Source organism: Candoia aspera, chromosome 1 (genome assembly GCF_035149785.1).
Source record: "Candoia aspera isolate rCanAsp1 chromosome 1, rCanAsp1.hap2, whole genome shotgun sequence".
NCBI classification, from domain to species: Eukaryota; Metazoa; Chordata; class Lepidosauria; order Squamata; family Boidae; genus Candoia; species Candoia aspera.
In genome coordinates, this window is record NC_086153.1 from 316,153,256 (window position 1) to 316,175,783 (window position 22,528).

Sequence of the window (22,528 nt, forward strand, 5' to 3'; positions counted from 1 at the left end):
CTGGGTTGAAATTTGGAGTTGTTCTTTTGGGAGATAATCTAAAATCTGGGGCAAGTCTGTTAAAATTGGCCTTGCTTTAATCCATTGAATTCTGTGTGTAAAATGGCTACTTAAATATGATTCTTAATACTCATTCACGGTTGCAGAGCATCATTTCACTAGTCTGTAGATGCAAAGTGGCATTTTTCCCCAGTGAGTTTTATATACTGTTGTAACTGTCATCTGTTCTAGTACAAGGACATGCACTGTATTTACAAACGTATTCATTGTATTTTCATCCTGAGGCTGTTTCCACAATTGGGAAACTTGATTGCCCATTGCGTCTAATTTCAATAATGACTCATCTTGCAGCTCTGGACTTTTAATGGCAGAGATTGTAATATTACAGTTGACATCACTACCATGACATAGCAGTATATAAAGCAGATAATAGTTGCAAAGTTTCACTTTCTGTTTTAGGTGAGCAGCTTCCCAGTCTCCATTCAACTGCTGTCCATCCTCCAGAGCCTCTTGCATCTCGAACCTTCTCATCGCTCCAGCCTATTGCTCTGGGAATCCTTAGAAATCTTAGTAAGCAGAGCCATCTTGCTTGCTAATGACAGTAAGTTTTAACACACTAAGCTAAAGCCTGTACAAATCAGTTTCCATACTGATAAAGGTTCTGAAGGCCATCTGTAATCTTCTCCATTATCACTGAAGAAATCTATCTCCTTGTCTCCTTGTATGAAGGCTATTAGCAAACCACAAAGTTTCTCCCATAAATGTATGTGGAAATATATTGATTCTAAATGAAAAATAGTTCAGTTGCTAGAATCTCAACATTCTGATTTCTGCAATCAGTGTTTCTCAACCTCAGAAACTTTAAGATATGTGGACTTCAACTCCCAGAAGTCCCCAGCCAGAAGGTTGCATTGAGGTTGCAAAACACTGCTCAACATGATACTATTCTGGAGGAGTATTTTGAAACTACATGTGATACAAATTGTAATAGCCATATAACATCATTCTTATATAAATTGCATTGGCTTCCAAGCTGTTTCCAGGTACAATTCAGCTAGCTGAAACTTACTTATAACAGCTTGAGCAGTTTGAGTCCAGGATATCTGTGGGCGGGGGAACTTCCTCTTCCACATTTGCCTGTGATCAATGTCCTTCAGAAGCCCAGCTATATGTCCCACTACCAAGACAGATTAGGTTGTTGGAGATACAGTGCAGATTTTTTCTGAATAACTCCCCAATTGAGATTCTCTCTCAAAGGAGGTCTGCTTGGCCCCATGGTTGCCTAGTTTTGGGAAGAGGACTGTAAGATCCACTTGTTCTGTCTGGTACACAATAGAGTTTGAACCAAACTAATTTGCTTACTTGTGTGTTTTAAATAGTTTTTTTCCTGATTTTCATCTGTATGAATCTGTTTGAAAACCCATTATTTGTTTTCTGATCAAGAACTCAGAATGTTCCGAAGAAATCCATAGGAGTAATAAAGCTGGGGCTCAAATATATTGCATCACTTGCTAGAGAGGAGTGCTCTTCCAAAATGGAATTAAAAAGCTGTTACAGACTTTGCCTCAGCAGGACTTCCAGGGAAGAAATGGTGGACCAAAGATGGCTCCACGAAAACCAGAGCCAACAACTGCAGCAGAATGAAGAATCGGCGAGTAGACCGGCTGTTTGATAATTCCTCTCTGGACAAGGAGAGGACTTAAGATTTGCCACAAGTGCTCCAGACAGCTGCTCCTCACAAGGAGACCACAAGACAGCAGTCTCCAGTGGGTTTAGAGCTCTGGGAGATGAGGGAATAGCCATCTTGCTCAAACTGTGGTTAGCGCCTTTGAAAGGGCACTGGGTTTGCACACCTCCTTTTCTAATCACTTTTGGAAATTGTTAACTGCTTTTCAGCAATTAGGAACCTTTGGATCAACAAGATTTTTAGCACTGGGTGACTTTTCTTCAATCCTTAGCAAAAGAAGTTTTAACTACAGGTTTAAGAACTAAAAAAAATTTTTTTTTTAACAAACAGCGAAAGAGTGATTAAAACTTGGATTTTAGAAAGTTACAAATGGCCTAAAGGTCCAGATAAATTTGAAATAAGATTTTAGAATTAATTATAAAGAATCCTTCCCATGGGGAAAATGTTTTTGTTTGGAATTCTTTAAAAAAAAAAGATTATACCTTAAAAAATGGACACTAAAGGGAACTAGAGGGAACTAAAGATTATAATTAAAGGAGAAGAACACTCCAACTCAACAATTAAAGAATGAAGCAAAATATTTTAACATTGGACATGTTAAACATGTTACATGTTATATAAATGTGACAAACAAATAAATATTTATTGAAGGATATTTTAAACAGTGGAACCAGAAGTTAATTTTAATAGTGCCTGCCTCTATAGATAGACTCTGTTTAAAAGATGTTATGGAAGAGGAACACATTTTACCTGACAAGATAAGACTAATTTGAAAGTGGACATAAAAATGACAGGCTACAAGAATGACATAGAAAAAAGATGTTGCAATGGACATACAAAAGAAACCGGCTGATGTCTTAATAATTAAAAGGAATATACAAATAACAAACCAAGAGCATGACCTGGATAATCTTCCTATATTGGATTTACAAAAGAGGCTTGTTAAAGTTTTGAAGAATTTTGTGAGAAGGGACAAAGAAAAAAATGAAAAATCAAGCTCTGCAGCATTATTTGATGGGACTGAAGATCAAGATGGTTAGAAGTAAAGGGAAGGAATATAAAGTGGTTTATTTGATCAAGGTTGAAATAGATATATTGTTATTTCTGGTAATACTTAATAGACTTTTGCTGACACCAGGACTGAAATCACCAGGCTTTATGGATTGTTTATAGATAAGAGAAGGATATGGGAAGAAGAGATATTTGTTGTATTTTAAGAGAAGGTGCTAAGTTACTAAAATTGTTTATACTTGTTGTGATGAAGGTTGGAAGTCACTTCTTTATATATTTCTTTTCTTTTTCTTTATTATATTCTTATTTTTTCTTTCCTATTTCTCTTTCTCTTTTTTATTTTCTGCACCTTCTATTTCTTCTATTTTTCTTTTATTTGTATTAGTTTTTATTGTTGTAATTGTAATCTTTAATAAAATTACTATTAAAAAAAGCTTTGCCTAGGCCAATCCTTTCTTAAAAGGTATCATCTTGCAAGTGTTCGTTACCCCATTTATATGAAAAGAGGATTTGAGTAGGGTTTTAGTTTGCCTTGCTCTATTCTGTCTAATGTTTTGCAGTACAAGATAACAGCGTGGAAGAAGTCATGGAGAGATTGTTGTCCGTCAAGAAACACCCCAGGGAAAGAGATTCAGATTCCCAAAGAGCAGCCAACAAGCTGAACGAAAGCACTCAGACCAGTGAAGATTTGGGGCAGTGCCCAAAGGCCACCCAGAGCTCTTCTCCAAGAACCTGCTCTTCCAACACCTCACTTGATACAGAACCACTCAGTGTGCCTGAGAAGGTTGCATCCTCCCACTTTGAGCTCAGCTCAGCTTTGCCAGAACAGAATGCAGCTTCAGCTACTCCTGCTCCAGTGTCACCACCTCCCTCTCCCCCTCCCCTCCCTGGAACATCAGACATGTTGCCACAACAGCCATCTCCTCCACCTCTGATACAAATGCCACCATCAGTTCCCACGTGGCCTGGTGAGGCAGCAATCCCTCCCCCTCCTCCTCTGCCCAACATGACAGGGATCCCTCCCCCTCCCCCTCTGCCTGGGATGACAGGGATCCTTCCCCCTCCCCCTCTGCCTGGGATGACAGGGATCCCTCCCCCTCCCCCTGGGATGACAGGGATCCCTCCCCCTCCCCCTCTGCCCGGGATGACAGGGATCCCTCCCCCTCCCCCTCTGCCCGGGATGACAGGGATCCTGCCCCCTCCTCCTCTGCCCATTATGGTAGGGGCATTCCCCACACGTCTATCAGCGATCCCTACCATGCCACCACCCCCTCCCCCACTGCCTGGCATGGTAGGGGTCCCTCCCCCTCCCCCTCTTCCTGGTACTGCAGGAGTACCACCTCCTCCTCCACCAGTCCCAGGCATGCCACCTCCTCCTCCCCCACTGCCTGGGATGGAAGGGCTACCACCTCCTCCCCCACTGCCAGGCATCCCACCTCCTCCACCTCTAGAAGGCAATGTAGAGGAAATTGTGCCTGTGTGGGTTAACACCGTTAGCTATGCCACATCTTTCCCTAAAAGAATGAAGACGCCAACACTAAGGATGAAGAAACTGAACTGGCAGAAGCTCCCCTCCAATGTGGTGAGAGGTAAGTCATTCTGAGGTCTTCTTCAAGTGCTGGATCTGTAGCCAGATCATTCCAGTGACACTTTAAAGAAAGATGAAGGAGGTTCTAGGTTTGTTCCAGCAGATTATTTTCCCCCACAGTTGAGTCTGTTCCTGTGCTGGGATTCCCCTTGTTCAACCTGTTCTGTATGTGTGCTTCATCTGAAGTAATGGGAGCAGGACAAGGGGCTTTTTCATAATGGTACCAGTAATGTGTTCCCTCTTGTGCATCCTTTTTAAAATGAGATGAAAGCAGAATTTGATTAATGTATAGTGTAGCTGATACATTTAACATTTTTCAACAGAAGAGAACATATGTAGCTCAGGGTTGCAGATATTTCATTGCACTGATGATGTTACCTAGTCGGGTAATGAAACATCTGCAAGCAAATAACCAAGCTCAGAGAGCACCAAGAACTCAACTTTATTTTTGAAAGAAAGAAAATATATCAGTTCAGTCCACGGCATAAACTTATCAGTGTTTGATGTATTGTTCTCTTCAAGCTGAAATACTGCCATTTTTAAAAACTTCCCCCTTTTGGTGTCATCTGCATATAAAAGGGCATGGAAGATTTTTTTTCTGTTTTGGAAAGGTATTATCCTTCAACATATTATCAAGAGTGCACAGATTAAATATCTGCATGAGTGTGTCAGCATTGAATGGACTTTCTCACCAATTACATAATTTATTTATTATTCAAATTTTGTTACCACCCATCTCCCCCAAAAGAGGGAATCTCAGAGTTGCTCAAACATCTAGGGAAGTTATATTTCAATTCCTGCCATCCCCGAACTGGGGGAAAAAATGGAAGTAGGGCTCAGCCAGAAACCATGGAGGGATGAGCCAGGACTCAGCTGGCTAGGCCAATCATTGCACTGGATTTCTATTCCTGTAAACTCTAGCAAGCATCCTATAAACTAAGAATATTGAAGTTAAAGGCACCAAATTGGGAAAGGTCAAGAGTAAGGTTACTGCAAGTGTTCTTCCACTTCTCTACCCAAAGTCTTTTGAAACTGAATAATTAATAATTTTCTTTGTGTGATAGGTTTCTGTACATTTTTTGCTATGCATTTCCCCCCATCATATATATTTTTAAACTTTTCTTAGATCTATATCCTGCCTTTCCTCCAGGAACTCAAGACAATTTATTTGTCCCATGTTACAAATGTTGAATTGGTGCAATTATTTTAAAGGCATAGATATGGACACTGAAGGTGTGAGATGTAACCCACCATCCTGCCTTGTGTCTTTCAGAGAGTCACTCCATGTGGGCATCAGTAACAAGAAAGAGTGAAGAATCCATCGAGCCAGATTACACTAGAATAGAACAGTTGTTTTGCTTCCCACAAAGCAAGCCCAAATCAAAGGAAGTGACACCAGTGAAGACAGAACCAAAAGAGGTACATAGATAGTCTGCTTAAACTAACCCTATTCATTTGGATGATTGTTTGAACCATCCAAGAGTTCCCGTAAACCAGGTGTGTAGCTTGCTGCAAAAGAGCATCCTGTTACACAACCAAGCAAGGAAGCTTTTGAGGTTAGAAGGAACATGCTTTTTTTAATGTTAGTTTTAGGGTTGTACATGGTTTGAAAATGATTTGCAAGGAATGCTTCAGATCTTATGTGAGTGTGAGCACAGCATGTCTCTGCTCTTGATTAAAGCTTATACTGTATACATTTTTCTGACTTCCATGCAAGCCTGTAAAATTACGTGGCTGCTTTAAGAGTCAGAATAATTCTTTTTTTCAAGAATTATTCCCAATACAGCAATTTTAATTCGTTCATTGGTAAGGGCAAGTGCATATAGTCCATTACTAATGTTCCAAAAACAGGATTCTTAACAGAATTCAGAGTGAAGTTCAGCAAATTATTACAATTATTATTTATTTATTTATTTAAATTTGACTGCCCAACTCCAGTGGACTTTAATCTTAATGTTAAACTAATGCTGCAATAAAAGAATGAAAAGAAAACATTGGCATTATTCACATCTGCTGAGGATAGCATTCTATAGATTTGGCAAAGTCCATTTATGGTGCCATAAGTCTTGCTATTTTACAAATTTCTATAAAAATAAGGTTTAAAATAACAGGTGGATGGTTTATAATTTATACTTTATAATGGATTTATAAAACTGACCAAAAATGTTTCAATTTTCCAAAACAGATCACATTTCTAGATTCCAAAAAGAGTCTTAATTTGAACATATTTTTAAAGCAATTTAAGTGGTAAGTGGTATTTTTATGTTGATAAAATGCTAACATCAAACATTTTTGGAAAATAATATTTCTAATTGTTAACTCTGCCGTCCTATGCTTATTTTGCGTATGTAATTTTGTGGATTTCAGTGCAGTTTAAGAGAAGAGATATGTACAACACATTAGAACTTGTGCTTTTATATAAAGCTTATCATACATTCAGAATCTGACATATACACATATATACAAATGGAGCTTCCCCAAGGAGCCATCTTGCTTCAATGAAGCTTCTCTTTGTATTGAAGCAAAGAGAATTCTGTCTATGCACTGGGATCTGCTATCAGCAGGTATCATTGAATCAAGTCTGATATATTTTATACACATACCTGGGATTGGTTCCACTTTGGATAGATGCTACTTGTCATTATAACATAATAGATATGAACTAAAATTAGTCCATGGTAGCTTTTTTGCTTGAACCTAAAGAACTGTGTCCACATTCATCATTTATCCCTAGCATCCAGTATTCATTAATAGTCAGACTCAGAATATAGCCACCATTGCTAATTCTTAAATGTACCCAATCCTTTTTAAACCTGGTTTAGCTAGCAACCAAAACTGAATTTTGTGGTAATGAATTGCAAACATCAACTATAGGCAGAGAATGAAGAAACATTTTTCCCTTCCAACTTGAACATGCTTGCCAATCAATTTCATTGGGTGGGCTCAACATTCTAATATTATGAGAAGAAGATGAAAGAATCCACTCTTCCCATAATTACATAACAATGATTGCATCTAATCAACAATCTCCTTTACCCACAGCACAAATGAGGAGGTGGTTAACATGATTCAGAAAGGTGACAGAACGAAGTTTGACGTTGAAGTTCTCAAGCAGCTACTTAAACTCCTACCGGAAAAACACGAAGTAAGACTTTCCAACAAAAAAACAGTCTATTGTTTCAGTTTTTCTTTGTATTGCATTTGCTGCATTCATACATCATGATTGAATAATCTATTATCAAGATAATTTTTTTTAAAAGTATCTTCTGGCCTCTTCATCGGTGTGTCTGTGAAAAGAAGTTTGGAAGCTGTCCTTTCAAATTTAAATTAATCAGAGTTTAATATTACAACCAAACAAAAATGTAGTTCATCATTAATTATTTATTAAAATAAGACAGGTTCATAACCCAGCATTGTGTTCAGAACCACAAGCCTTTGTATGTGTGTATACAGTGTTGTTATTGGAACCTGACATTTCTCTTTTCTTGCTAGATAGAAAACTTGAAATCTTTCAAAGAAGAAAAGGAAAAATTAGCAAATGCAGATCAGTTCTATCTTCTACTCCTTGGAGTTCCTAGGTATGGGAAATTTTAATGAGAATATTTGCCAGAGAGACATTCATTTTAATTAATTTAAATGTAAACATTAGTAAAACATCTCTAAAGCAGGAAGTATCATCTGTTTTAGATGATTGCAGCATTATCATAGTAGCCACAGAAGAGGCATTCCAATTATAGGTGGGAGAAAAGGGAATGCTTCTTCAGATGGCAGTTGTTATTGGCACTTCCAGAAGTACTAGTATAAAGAGATATACCTGAATATCCAAATGAATTGGATCCATCTTTTTTGGCTGAGTAAAAATGGATTGAAGCTCTGTCACTCCTGACCTTCTGGAAGACCCTGAAGACCTGGCTCTGCCACCCTGCTAGGGGCAGGGAGAGGCATAGTTATTCCTGGGCATGGCTGGCGCCTTAGAATGCTCCTCACATACATACAATCTTTTATTGCCGTCTGGATTTTTACTTTATATCTATATTTATATGTTGTATTTGTATTTATATTTTACATATTATTTATGATGATTGTTTTTAACTTGTTTTAATCTTGTTGGTTCTGTTGTAAACCACCCAGAGTCCCTGTTCTGGGGGGAGATGGGTGGTGGCAAAATTTGAAAAATAATTAAATAAAATAAATTTGGTAAAATAAAAATAGTGCTTTAATGTGTTCAGTTGGCAATTTAAAGTAAAGTTAATACAAAATATTTTTCATACAAATAAATGACAACCACATCTTCATACTAGGACTGAGCTGAAATGGACACCCTGATTCTTTCAAACGGGTGCAGTTCTTTCACTAACCTTTGTAGGGAAGGGGCATTCAGTCTCAAAAATGAATTATGAGAACGCAATTGCTATAGTGGAATCAGACACTGTTTCCTTTCTTTTTTTCTTTTGCTTAACAGTTTAAGAAATTGTCACATTCACTACAGTCTAGGTGTGTTGCACTTTGGAAAGAAAAAATTATGGTATCGCAATCACTAAAGTAAACTACTCCTACTTCGTCTCCTTCCCAAAAATAGCATAAACTTTGCCCAATCACCCAAGTGCATTTTCCAATTCTGGTGCTTTAACAGGATGATAGAAACAAGTCTAGTCCATGTACGTTTTGTCTAAGTACAATAATATTTCTTGGGAAAGAACATGATTTTCACCTAGCATTGAGAAAGCTGAAAGTGGAAACAAAGTAAAACTTTTTGGGGAGATAATTCCAAATTCTGTGCTCTAGCACTGGAAAAGCCTTCTTCCTGGTCACCAGATGGGAAATAACTCAGATAAAAGCCTCTGTTGAGGTTCTCACAGTATGGGCAGATATGGGCAGGGTCTCACATGGAGGCAGGCAATTCTTCAAATGCTCTGGTCCCAAGGTGTGAAGGGCTTCTATGTTCAAGGCCAGTTGTTTAGTGTCGACCTCCAAAATGGAACAGAAGCCAGAGAAGGTAGTGAAACTTGCCATAATACATTAAAACACCCAGGTCTTTTTAAAGCTTAGTTGCTGTGTTTTGAAAAAACTGAAGCTCCCTAATCTTCAGAAGCAGCCCTGTGGAGAATATAAAAGTAATTTAGCTATTGAGGTTAATAAATCCAGCTAATGGACTAACCTAAGTTATAAAACAGAGTCTGGAAAAAATCTGCCCCTTCACTGACAAACCCCCAAAATGTAGGCTTGCCCCTTTACTCTATCCCGGCTGATTACCACTCACCCTAGCAGATAGGCTACCCATTAATAGCAGCTCAAGGACCCTTAGTTTCTTGATCCTCATTGAATTCCTTCTGTGCTAATAACATGTCAAAAGTAAATGACAGCGGGCTAGGTGGGCTAGGTAGATCCATGACTGGCTTCACACATCCAAACCATAGAAGATAATGATGCACATAGATTCTGATGATGCTATTTGTAGAGCATGATTAATAACTGTTAATAGACCTATGTTCTAATAATGGGTCTAATAATTCTAGCTTTCCCAGAATGTCTGTGGGGAAGCCAAGCTACCTAAATAAATTTAAATTCACGAGATATGTTCAGCTGTTTTGTTCCTTATTAGTGACTGGCTTGAAAAATGTCCATTCTAGTTCTGTTGAGTGCATAGTGTGCAATGTGGTATTTATATGATTTCTCCATTCTAGCTACCAGTTGCGGATTGAATGTATGCTGATGTGTGAAGAGACTGCTGTTCTTTTGGAGATGTTGCAGCCCAAAGCAGAAACAATAAGGAGGGCTTGTGAAGGTTAGTAATTGTTTAAGGCCTGAGTATAATTTGGGTGTTCGAAGTAGTCTGAAGAACAGCCAGTTCTTTCAAATCTAAAATCACAGTTTGCTGAGAAATCAAACTCTGGTTATCTTTGCAGAGGGTCAGGACTTAAATGGTTTGGTCAGTGCTTATGTAAATACGTAGATCTGTGTTTGCTCAGAAGATCAGTGTCCACTCCTGCAAGATGTAGAGAATATTTGTGTTCTCAGTCTCTCCAGATTAGTTAGCCAAATCTTTGAGAATGGAATGAAGCCATTATCTGCAGTGTACAGATCCCATCTGCGTAGCAACAGAAGTCCTGCTCAGGCACTCACCTTTGAAGCAATGAAGAAATATGCAAGGTGGAAAGCAAAATCTCACTCTGTATCCCCATGCCTTTATCACATTCCATACTTACATAACATGCCCATCATACCATTCCCCTTTGGGGTAAATAACTGCAGGCAAAGCACAGAGGAGAAGTAAGAAATAGTAAAATGAAGAAATTAAAGACATGAAACAAGAAACATACAGGGAAACAGCTAAATCTAATTTACACAAACAACATTCACTATACAGTACCTCTGTATACCCTCTTATCCTTTATTCCTGTGAGGTTTGAGCCTGCTTCTGACTCTGAAAACAAAACTTACTCGGAGTCAAAAGGGGGAAATGAAACTTATCAGCAAGGATTTGAGGAATCTAATCCAGGAAGTGACTCGGCAGAGCGGGAGAAATCACAGGAGAGGATTGGACAAACTCCAGAGTGGGATTTGAATCCTCCAATCAGTGCTCGAGAGAGAAGAGCAGAGAAGCACATGAAAGAGAAAGAAGCGCAATTGGCCAGTAAGGGAAAACGGGGTGAAAAGGAGCAAACTAAAAGGCAGGCGTGCCAAGAGCAAGCTGCCAGAGACAACCGCTCCTTTGAGCTCACAGCACCTGCGGGAGAATCTTTACCAGCGTCAGAAGCCTTGCCTGCCATGGAACCAGCGCCTTCTGCCTTCATGGAACCTCCGTCTGCATGGGTTGCTCCTGTACAGTCTCTCTCTGCCTTCCCTGCTGAGCACAGCCTCGTGTCCAGCTCCAAGCCTCATCGCTTCACTCCAACACGATCCGGGTGTGCCTCCAGACCTCAGCCTTGCCTGAACGCTTCAGTCCAGCTCAGCCTTGCCTTCAGATATCAGCCTTGCCCAAACACTGTAGTCCAGTCCAGCCTCATCTCCAGATCCAAATCTTGCCTAAACACTCCAGCCCAGTCCAGCCTTGCCTTCAGATCTCAGCCTTGCCTAAGCACTTCAGCCCAGTCTAGCCTTGTCTCCAGGTTCAAGCCTAGCCTCAATGCTCCAGTCCAGCCCAGCCTTGCTCCAGCAATGAGCCTTGCCTAGACACTCCAGTTTGGTCCAGTCTTGCTTCCAGAACCAAGCCCTGCCTAGATACTTCAGCCAAGCATTGTCTAGCCTTTGTGTGCCAGGCTGATCCAGCCTGTGTGCCAGGGCACCAACCCAAGTGTCCTGCCTCCCCTTTGCCACACACCCTAGCTCCTTCCAGTCTTGCAGCTTCGATCCAAGGATTGTTCAAGTTCTGCCTTGGTGCCTTGCCTCAGTCTGACTCTGCAGTGTTGCCTGGGTGTCCTTTGCCATCTGGGTGGACTTGATTGAATTAGATGCTCTCATCTATTGCAAGAACTTTTATTATTGTAAATAGTTTGTTCAATAAAGAACTTTATTAGTAGCTCTGCCTGGCCATCTCATAGTCCGAACAGGACAATTCCATCCCAACCATGCATCATTCACACATTTGAGGATCATATCAGTTCCATCCAATCATCCCCCTTCCTTTCAACCCATTCACTCTTCCTTTGCGTACTCTTCCCCCCAAGACCCAGATGGCCCCTACTCTGCTGCTGTTCAGAAGAGCAGTGAAGACCTGGCTCTCCACCCAGGCCTTTGGCGAGGGAGAGTGAGACCCCTCGCTTCATTCCATCTGATATGTCATACTTGCCATCTTTTATTTATTTTATTGTAATTGTTTTGTTTGATGGTTGTGAGCTGTCCAGAATCATTGGGTGTCAGGCAGCATATAAGTTTAGTAAATTGTTATTGTTGTCCTTGAGATTTGATCTTCAATCCTTCTATCTTTTTGACCAAACCATCTCAATGTATTTTTTTCATAGTGATCAATCACTTCTATACTGCATGAAGTCAATGCTTATTCAGCACCCATTTATTCTTGACTGTATCTCTTCTTGTTTCACCACACACATTTCTTAAACAACCCATTTTCATTGCATCTTCTGACACTGAACTTTCACTTTTACAATATATAACAAAGTGGTCTTTTTCATACACAGCCTTTTGATGAGCATGCATTCCTTAAAACAGACCACAACATATCCACTAGTTTTGTGTCAGTATTTGTACATTATAACATTTCTCCATCCGTGGAGTCCTTGGTGCTCTCTGGGCCTTGTTGTTTTTTTTGCAGACATTTCATTGCCAGACTAGGCAACATCTTCAGTGCAAAGAGGGAGTGGGCCTTGTTCTCAGTTTGTATACCGTGGCTTGCCCTGCTTGTGTTGGTAGGAGTGTTGTTCTCTCCTTGGGAGTTCTTTGCCTAGTATTCTTTTGACATCAGAAACATCTCAGAAACCACCAACAGACTGTTACAACCACATGGCATCACCGTAGCACATAAACCAAGTAAAACTCTTAAAAACCGCCCAGAGTCCCTCTTCTGGGGGAAATGGGCGGTGGCTAAATATGAGTAATAAATAAAATAAAACATATTAAGCAACCCAAAAGACTCAATAGCCTAAGAAGAAAAAACAGGAGTTATTTACAACATACATTGCAAAGACTGTAACAGCCACTATGTAGGACAGACAGGCAGAAGACTAGCAGAGCGCATCCACGAACACCAACTGGCAGTCAGAAGACACGATGAGAACTCCTTAATCTCACAACACATGGACAGACTCAACCATAGTTTCAGCTGGGAAACTCTGAGCATCCTAAACCAAGCCAAATCCAAAAACGCCAGAGACTTCCTGGAAGCCTGGCACTCAGACCAAGCAGCCATCAACAGAAACATAGAGGTAAACAACATTTACATACCATTCAAAAGAGACCACAGAAAAGCCAAAAGACCAGTACACTCCCTTGCCAGCAATCAACACCCAGATATGCAAAAATCAACACTAGGATTAACACCAGATGAACCATCAAACAGCACAATACACCCGAATCAAGGAACTATTAACTCAGGCAATCAACCAAGCAGCAAACAACAGCCCAATCAAGGAACTCCCAAGGAGAGAACCACACCCCCACCAACACAAGCAGGGCAAGCCACAGTATATAAACTGAGAGCAAGGCCCACTCCCTCTTCGCACTGAAGATGTTGCCTAGTCTGGCAATGAAACGTCTGCAAGAAAACAACAACGCTCAGAGAGCACCAAGGACTCCACAGTTCAACCCTGAGCTACAAATATTTGCTTTGATTTCTCCATCCATTTTCCCATCTTTAGTAAATAGTCAGCTACCTGTTCTAGTTTTTTTCCACTTATGTAGAATCATCAAGTTGGAAGGGATCTCAGATGACATCTGGTCCAACTCTCTGTTTGGTGCACAATCTGCTAAAGCATTTGTTCTCACACAATGTTTATTTCAGTCATATACCACTATTATGACACTCAACAAGCAACCTTCAATTCCATATTAATGCAAAACACACCATACTTCAAGCCTATTCATATTCTCATATGTACACTTTCTCTAAATCAACAAACACAGATTAAAAATTCTTTCTCACATTCATAAATTTCTCAGTGATCTGCCAAAGAGCAAAAATCTGGTCTGCCTGCACTTGCCAGATTTTGCCTATCATCACCTTTTCCAGTAGAACTCTTGGACACAATTAACTATCAAATCCCCCTGTAGTTTTTGCATTCACTCTTGCTCCCTTTCCATTTGCAGAGAGGAACAGTAGCCATATTCTTCTTATCATCAGACATGGATACAGTCTTCACATACCCACACTAAACTAATCACACATCCATTCCATAAGAAAACAACTTCCATATTTAAACATTTCTCCAGTTACACCATCTATACCTGCAGCATTATTATTCTTCAACATTCTTCCAACATTTATTACTTGTTAATTAGAAAGTGAAAACCCTCGTTTAATTGATAGTGATATTTTCACCACGCCATCTACATTCACCTATTTAACAGGCTTTCTTTCCTCTTAGATCTCCTCACAAGCCATCGATTGCCCATTTTCTGTCAATTGATCCTCAATGTTGGAAACTTCCTGAACTATGTAAGCAATCTTGAAAAAATGCACTTTAAAAAAATGATGAGTAAAAACATGTTTCTCTTTCCTGTTCTGCAAATACTGTTCAAACCAGCATTATGAGAGAAGCAGATACAGTATTGTTCATTATTTTTTGTGGCTTTTTTCTCTGAAAGGGATCTCACACAGGAGATGCTGATGGCTTTAAAATTGGTACTTTGCTCAAGTTAACAGAAACAAAAGCAAACCAGACCCGTATTACGCTGCTCCACCATATCTTAGAGGTATTTTCTGCTGTTTTTCATTGAGAAATTTAACAGTAATAGTAAAATAAATTAGCAATAGAAAGAAACTGATGCAGCTGAAAGGTATACTAGCCAGAAACCATCTATTAGGATGGTGTATTCTTTCATTTTGTTTTTGTTTCCCTAATAATCTTATTGCAAAAATATTTGGGAGGTGATGGTATTTAATTAAACAGGGTTTTGCCAAATACATATACACAAATCTTGTTTCTTGCTTACACAAAATATTTCTCTATGACTTTTCTAGAGTGTTTTTCTTGCTCATCTATCTTTATAAATTTATTTTGCTTTTTTATTAATGCCAGTCAAACTTTTTTGTCAAATTGATATTTACACTCTTTAATCTTACTTTCTGCCATTAATTATATTGCTCAGGTTATTCCAAGGGAATGCAAGACATCCTTGCAGAAAAATATTAGGAGCAGAAACAGTTATTATGGTAGTTCTCTATTTTAGAATCCCATCCAGCCTAGAGATGGGGGAAATGATTCTTTTTCCTTTTACTTTCCTAGTGGATCTTTTTGGTTGCTTTTTAAACTGAGTCTTGAATTCTCATGAAGATTAACAAATGTATTTTGGCATAATACAGTCCATTTCATCAAACATAGTGGCAGCCCTTGCATTTTGGAAAAATCTGCCCCTGATATAGGGCTGGCCCAACACTTTTGGTCCAGATGGAGTCCCAATTGGTTGAGTTGCAGGATATTTTAGTCTGATCCCCATTTTATTGTTCACACAAGATGATTGGAGGTTTTTGCAACCACCCTTTAGAAACCTGTTTTTAATTCCCGCTCATTGATCCAGGTCCATCTATGCTTAATAGTTAAGGTATTCTGGATGCAGAGGACTCAAGGTTGATTCTGCCCCATTCACTGTCATCCACCTTTCATCCATGCTAGAAACTCATATGCTTCTGGGATTGCCCATGGATGTTCTCAGGCAGAGAGATCCCCCCTTTGGTAGATCTGTGTTTAACAAGTCTTTGGCAGGCAGCCAGTATTACTGTGCTTATTACCTCTGAGAAATGAGTTAACCTGCCAAAAAACTGCAGCCATCATAAATCATGCAAGTGTATAATTGGAATTTTAATATTTTCTCCCCTTTTTTTTTCTTTTTTGGTTTAGGAAGTGGAAAAAAATCACACTGATTTGCTTCAGCTTCCCAAAGATCTTGAGTGTGTTTCAAAGGCAGCTGGGTACGGATCCACCATATTTTTCGTTATTGGCATAAGTGTTTCTCTGGGCATACTTCTTTCTTAAATTATTGTTGCAAAAAAAATAAATAACCTAGCAAATAAATCATGTCATCTTTAAAGGTAAAATAATTTGATTAATCATACTTTAAAATAAGCTTTTCAATATTCATTATCAAAAACTTGTTCATGGCAAAGAGAATTGTTGTTTGAGCCTCCATATGAATAACCCAAAACCTTTGAAGTTGTTTTCTGTACAATTAGGGTCGTGCAGTCTCTCACCATGTCCACAGAATTCCGGCTTTGTTCCTATGAATCAATAGATGCAGAAGCAGCACCTATGGCTTGTTTCTTTTCAGAATCAATTTGGATGTGATTCATTCCGAATCCAGCTCCAATGTAAAGAAATTGCTGGAACTTGAACGGAAGCTCTCATCCTCAACTGAAGAAGTGAAAGCCCAATATGGAACAGCCATTCAGGTCGGTGTAACAAACTAAAGCTACACTTCACACTCTCCTTGGAGGACACCTCCACTGTTTCCATGAAGTTAGCTGATCCTTTTTGAATTTCAGTTTCAATCTCTTCCAGGATAGCTTAAGTGCTAACAAAAAGTTGGAGCATGAGTTTGAACTCACTGAAGCTAAGAGAATGGAGCTTGCCAACTATCTCTGCGAAGATCCAAACAAATTGTCTTTGGAGGATATATTTAATACCATGAAAACGTTCCGGGATCTCTACATCAAAGCACTAAAGGTCTGCATCTGAGACATTAGAAAATAAGACCAGTACTGTTATGAGACTTCATTCTGATGCACAGCAAAAGTCTTGAGAAATCCTTGGTATCGTTGTAGACTGCATGTATGCACACGCACCCACACAAAGAAACCAGAGGGATGTGAGTGTACAGCATTTTGGATTTGATTCCAAAACAGTTCTTCACAGCACAGGAGGTTGCAAATGTGGCACTTGTCTGCAACATTCTTAAAAACTTTTTGAGGAAAAAAATCCATAGCAGACTAATTGGAGTTGGCACTACTGTGGACAGTATAAGAGGAGATTTATGTCCCCCTCCCCATTCCCTTTCTTCCCATGTTCCACTTTTCTTCCTACATACACACAATGCAGATGTGGACATAAAAATAACACAAATAGAGAGACAGAGTTCCTAGAGTCTAGAGCAGTTCTATTTTTACTGACCTGAACATCCGTCACTGTGCATCATCAGAAAGTTGACATTAAAATAATACCAAGACTGTAGTTTGAGAATGATTCTTGGGGAATTGATTGCGTAACCAAAGCTCCTTCTTATTGAGCCTGTATTTTTGCCATGCATTTTCCTTCAAGATTTTGGAAATGTTTAAGCACTTTTGTCTGTCCATCTTGATAGTTCAGCTACAATTTGGGTCTCATCTTATTGTCCCCTTTTTGTGCCCCCTTGATGGGTTTTACTACCTCACATCTTTTAAAAAAACATACTGTATTATAAATTATTTTAAGTTGCGCTACCCCTCTCTCCTTATTTTTAGTTTTATGGATTGATTTTTCTTAGCTCTGATTCCATAATTAGGCACCCTGAATCTTGGGATTCCAAAAGATGGGTAGGATATCGTTTCTCTTAAATAAAGTTGAACTAATTGTGATTTGTAAATCAGAATTGCATGACAGACTTTAGCCACAAGTATCCTTGTTCAGGCATTAGGAAAGAGCATGGTTTAAGTAGAAACTCTTTGCACCTGGGGACTCAAGAAGGGAGCACTTAATACTAGTTCAGTCCTGAACCTACAAACATCAGTCTGACCTGGGCCAGTGACTCAATACGCTAACTCAAGGGAATTCCCTGCAGTGAAGCTAAAAGAATGCACGCGTCTTTGGACTGTAGGCAAATTAAGTGGGCCCGGTGTGGAGTACTGTAGTACGAAAGGTGAAAATCAGGCAAAAATTAGATGCCCCTTTTGCATGTCTGTGTTTCCCATACACAGGAAAACAAGGACCGAAAGGAACAAGCAGCCAAAGCTGAGAAGAGGAAGAAACAGTTGGAGGCAGAAGAAGCTAAGAGGCAGAAAGGGGAAAATGGAAAAATCAGTGAGTAATTTAAGGAGTTTTCTTGACTTAGGTTCCACAAGTCTGTATCTGGGAGAAAGCCCTTTGAATACAACAGAAGTTACTTCTCAATGAACCTGCATGGAATTGCAGTATCTGCGTGAGGAAGTATTTAATCTCAGGTACGGCTATCAGTGCATCTGTGGCTGGATACCACGTAGCCTGGAGTGAGCCCCATGAAGTTTAGTAGAAGGGACTTCTGAGAGCCAGTTCGCTGTAGCAGATACAGCGATTTCACAGTAGGTTTTTTGGGGGGAGGAAAAAATAGGGGAAGGAATGTTATGTGCACCACCTTGAATACCAGGCAAGTTATAATTCTAACAGAACAATACAAATATGTATGTGTACACATGTGTGTCTGTGAGACAGACACATACATACACACAAAGAAACTGAAAACAGTTTATTGTTTTCAGTGCTATTCTTGTGCAAATACAATCTAGTGCTTATAATATAAGAGTAATGCAGTGTTTCTCAACCTTAGTAGCCTGAAGATGTGTGGACGTCAACTCCCAGAATTCCCCAGCCAGCATGCTGGCTGGGGAATTCTGGGAGCTGACGTCCACACATCTTCAAGCTGTCAAGGTTGAGAAACGCTGCTGAGCTTGCCAATTGGAAGGTCGGCGGTTTGAATCCGCGTGACGGGGTGAGCTCCCGCTGCTAGTCCCAGCTCCTGCCGACCTAGCAGTTCGAAAACATGCAAATGTGAGTAGATTAATAGGCACCGCTTCGGCGAGCAGGTAACGGCGTTCCGTGTAGTCATGCCGGCCACATGACCACGGAAGTGTCTACAGACAAACACCGGCTCTTCGGCTTTGAAACGGATATGAGCACCGCCCCCTAGAGTCTGACACGACTGGACTTAATGTCAAGGGAAACCTTTGCCTTTACTTGGTGCAAGGAAAAAAAAATAATCTCTTTTCATGATAATTTGCTGCACTGAAGCATAATACAGTTAGTAAGGAAATAAAGTTAAGCATTCCAGGTAGGCACTCTCAAAATAACATGAACCAGTTGCTTGTTCTGCTGTGCTCAAGTTTCAGTGAGAGCTGCTAGGAGCTATCTAAGTGCACAATTCTGTTCCCTTTCTCCCATTTACCAGTACTTTCAGTTTATATGGACAGAGACAGTGCTAAGATCTGGAATGTTTTTGTAATGCCCCCACACAGCCAGAAAATAAAACACTAATCAAAAAGGAACAGAACCATGGTAGGGTGGGATTATTTGCCTAAATATGATTACTTGGTGGTGCGGTGTCAGAAATTGCAAGGATGGAGCGCTCATCAAAGGAAGAGCATTTGGAATGCTTTTTCCTAGATCCCAAAAGACAGCTTTTTCATTGAGTTGATTTGCTTGTGCAATTACAGATCAATGGAATCCAGAATAAAACACAAATAAATGTAGGGCCTCCAATCCATCCACACTCTCAATCTGATTGCCAAACTCACTTTTTTCTCCAAATTCCAACCCTAGTTAAGAAAGGAGCTGTGAAGCAAGAGGAAGTGTGTGTTATTGATGCTTTGCTGGCTGATATACGGAAGGGGTTCCAGCTACGAAAAACAACCAGGAACAAAAATGGCACAGACACTCCCGTGAAAACCACACCTCAGAGAGGGAAAGTGATTGGTAAGACCAGAAATCCAGAAAATCTCCTGAGTTTCCTTTTCCTTTGTTTAACACACAAAAGCCCAGCTTGTTGCCATCTAGAATGAGGAAGAACTGTCTTCATTGTCTTCTTTTGGTTATTTATCCCAAACCCCTTTCAAAAAACATTCTCAAAGAGAACAGCATGAAGCAGTACCACCTCAGTGTCCAGTAATTATTTTTTTCTTCTTATTGCTAACTGCAAACGTTTATGGGAAAAGAGAATAGTATGAACTGGGAACAGAATAACTCTAGCTAGCAAGGTTTTTTTCTTCTTTTTTATGTTGGAATGTTGTTTGGAGATATTATGGTTGCTCATAGCACTGGGTCCTTTTCCAAGTAAAAATAAAAGCCACATTTTATTGGAAAGCACCCTCATGTGGACAGGTCTAGCATGGAAATATTGTTAAGAGCAGATAAGGTGCCAAGTCAAGCTTGATTCCTGGCGAGTTCAGGGACACATCCACACAATTTTCTTGGCCACAACATGGAAGTGGTTTACCACTACCTTCTTTCAGGGTTGTTTTGTTTTTTGCTTCTCAATCTGGTCTACAGCCATGGAATTCCCTGGTGGCCTCCCATTCAAGCGCAGGTGAGGTCAGCCAGGTGCTGCTCTGCTGAGGCAGACCTATATCATGAGCTATAGTAAACCTGAGTTTGACCTCCCTAAAGTGGTCCTCTGTGCCCAATGGAGTGACAACATGAAGTTGTTAAATTTTCCTCCACTACCGATCATGTGGAGGACACACACACACCACGGAAACAGGGACAGAAAAACTTGAATTGTGAAATAGAGATAGAAAGCAAACATAGGACATCTATATCCTGTAGTGATTTAAGGTTTGTGTTTAGTAGCTTAAAGCCCAGCTGCTGAGTCCTGTTCCAAACTGAGTTGTTATTATGTAAACTTTACTATGTAAACTTTACTAAGGAACTTCTACAGATCACAGGTAGAAGCTCAAATGACAGGAGGGTTCCTCTATACATGCACAAAATGTAACAAAACAAAACCCTGGCATTTTTTTTTAAAGACAGAACTGAATACTTCTCCTGAAATGATAGTTGTATATGCACTAATACGTTCATGTATTTATTTATGGAAGAACATTCTATAATCTCAGCCTCCATCTACATTTTGAAATAATGCAGCCCTAAACACCACCTTTTGTTTTAGGGCTCTAAGTAAACACAATTAATTACATATGTAGGGCTTATATGTGAAGCTAAATGCAATACTGTGTTTTTGGGTTTGGGGGTTTGTTTTTTTTTGGACTTTTTAACAATATGCACTGCAGAGGCAGAGGGGTCAAAATGACAAGACCAAAGGAGGAACAGAAGAGAAATTTTACCTTTCCATCCCCAATTACAGTTCCTGTAAATTCTCTCCACTGCTGCACACTGCAATAAGTGGTAGGGGGAAAAAAGTTCCCATTATGTCAATGTTATTTTTCTTACTGCTAAGAAAAGGGACGAGATGAAAACTCAGCTCAGAAGAAAAGAATAAAAGTAAGCTCTCGCACTGTGATTCCAATAATTCCCACATTATCACTATCTTCTCTCTACTATTTCATTTTGGTGTTCATGGGGGAGATGGGATTTCAGTGGCAACCTTTTCTCAATCCAAACTACAAGTATTTGGGTTGGGTTTAACTCTTGTGTATGTCATTGATTTTCAGACCAAAGCATTCAGGATGTGAATAACACAAAGCAAGAAGATGTTTCAAGGATACACAATAACTTCCAGGACCAAACAGAAAATGCAAAATCTTCAGAAGGTGCTACCACAAATGAGAAATCTGAGATGGCTGCTGACCCATTAATTTCACAGAAACCGCCTGATGCCTTTGGAAATGGTACGGCCCCTCCAGCCGAGCCTGATTCTGAAAAGGCCGCTTTACATTTCTTTGTTTTGGAGGGCAACAGAGTAGCCCCAAATGGAACAAACTTGCAAGAGGAGGGAAATGATTCCCATTCCTTTCAGGATGCTAATGACAATGATTTAGTGTTGTCTCAGTCCACTTCTTTTGTAAAGTTTACAAGTGGTGACTCAGGACATTCAACTGGCCTGAAGATCAAAGCTGGCCCAGTTGACTCAGGGGACCCAGCTGGTAGAACTGAACCTGATAGCTCATGGAACAGTTTAAATTCAAATGACCAGGAAAAGAGTATTAACAGAAAAGACGATGCAGGAGAGGAAATACCTGGAAAGATCAAACAGCTCACAACCTCTCAAGAAGTGGCCCTTGAAACTTTGGCACTGCCAGAAGCATCCAAAGAAAATGAAGACCCTTCCTCGGACTCCTTGTTGGACACTTCTCAGGAGAAGTCCTTCTCAGAAGAGCCGGTGACCGATTCTTCATATTCAGCGACCGTACCTTCAGAACAAGCCCAAGCTGAAAAAGATGGCCAGAGAAGTTCAGCAAAGCGAAAGAAGAAAAAGAGGCACAGCAAGAGCCATTCAAGTAAGGCATTTTCATTGCAGCCATTGAACACTAGGGCCAAACCAAGATGACCTTAACCTGGATCCCTCCAGATATTTTCCCCTACAACTCATATCATATTGAGCTAGCATGCCCAATAGGCAGGGCTGGTGGCAGACTTAATCCAAATTTACCTGGAAGGACCCAGATTTGGAAAGGTCACCTTCACAGATAGGTCAGTTAATTTATTAAGTGATCGACTAATTATTTGGGGTAGGGGAGCTTTAACGTTATGTTAATGCAAGTATTTATATAAATGTAAATGGCGTGGATCAGTTTTACAAAAATATTCCCTACCTTGCATCCCAAATGGAATGCCTCTTCTGATATAGCACCTGGTGCACCCACATACATTTGATAAATGTGGAATTTGCTTTTTGTTTCAAAGCTGTTGTTTTTACTCATACACAAATATGATTGAGTCAAACACTTAATC

At 39.9% G+C, this 22,528-nt stretch overlaps 1 protein-coding gene and 1 long non-coding RNA gene across 4 annotated transcripts in view; both read left to right on the top strand.

Annotated features, from left to right (window-relative positions):
* INF2 (inverted formin 2) overlaps window positions 1–22,528 on the top strand; it is a 62,790-nt gene that overhangs the window by 36,922 nt on the left and 3,340 nt on the right. For all 3 annotated transcript variants that reach the window (XM_063290399.1, XM_063290400.1, XM_063290402.1), the window contains exons 7-21: window positions 460–601; window positions 3,259–4,287; window positions 5,560–5,705; window positions 6,472–6,533; window positions 7,329–7,431; window positions 7,779–7,864; window positions 9,971–10,071; window positions 14,327–14,397; window positions 14,547–14,654; window positions 15,800–15,870; window positions 16,227–16,347; window positions 16,457–16,621; window positions 17,848–17,950; window positions 19,442–19,594; window positions 21,289–22,074. In XM_063290399.1, the coding sequence (XP_063146469.1) occupies window positions 460–601; window positions 3,259–4,287; window positions 5,560–5,705; window positions 6,472–6,533; window positions 7,329–7,431; window positions 7,779–7,864; window positions 9,971–10,071; window positions 14,327–14,397; window positions 14,547–14,654; window positions 15,800–15,870; window positions 16,227–16,347; window positions 16,457–16,621; window positions 17,848–17,950; window positions 19,442–19,594; window positions 21,289–22,074 (3,247 nt within the window). The remainder of the gene's footprint in view (window positions 1–459; window positions 602–3,258; window positions 4,288–5,559; window positions 5,706–6,471; window positions 6,534–7,328; window positions 7,432–7,778; window positions 7,865–9,970; window positions 10,072–14,326; window positions 14,398–14,546; window positions 14,655–15,799; window positions 15,871–16,226; window positions 16,348–16,456; window positions 16,622–17,847; window positions 17,951–19,441; window positions 19,595–21,288; window positions 22,075–22,528) is intronic.
* LOC134488129 (uncharacterized) overlaps window positions 1–22,528 on the top strand; it is a 60,990-nt gene that overhangs the window by 34,444 nt on the left and 4,018 nt on the right. The window lies entirely within an intron of this gene.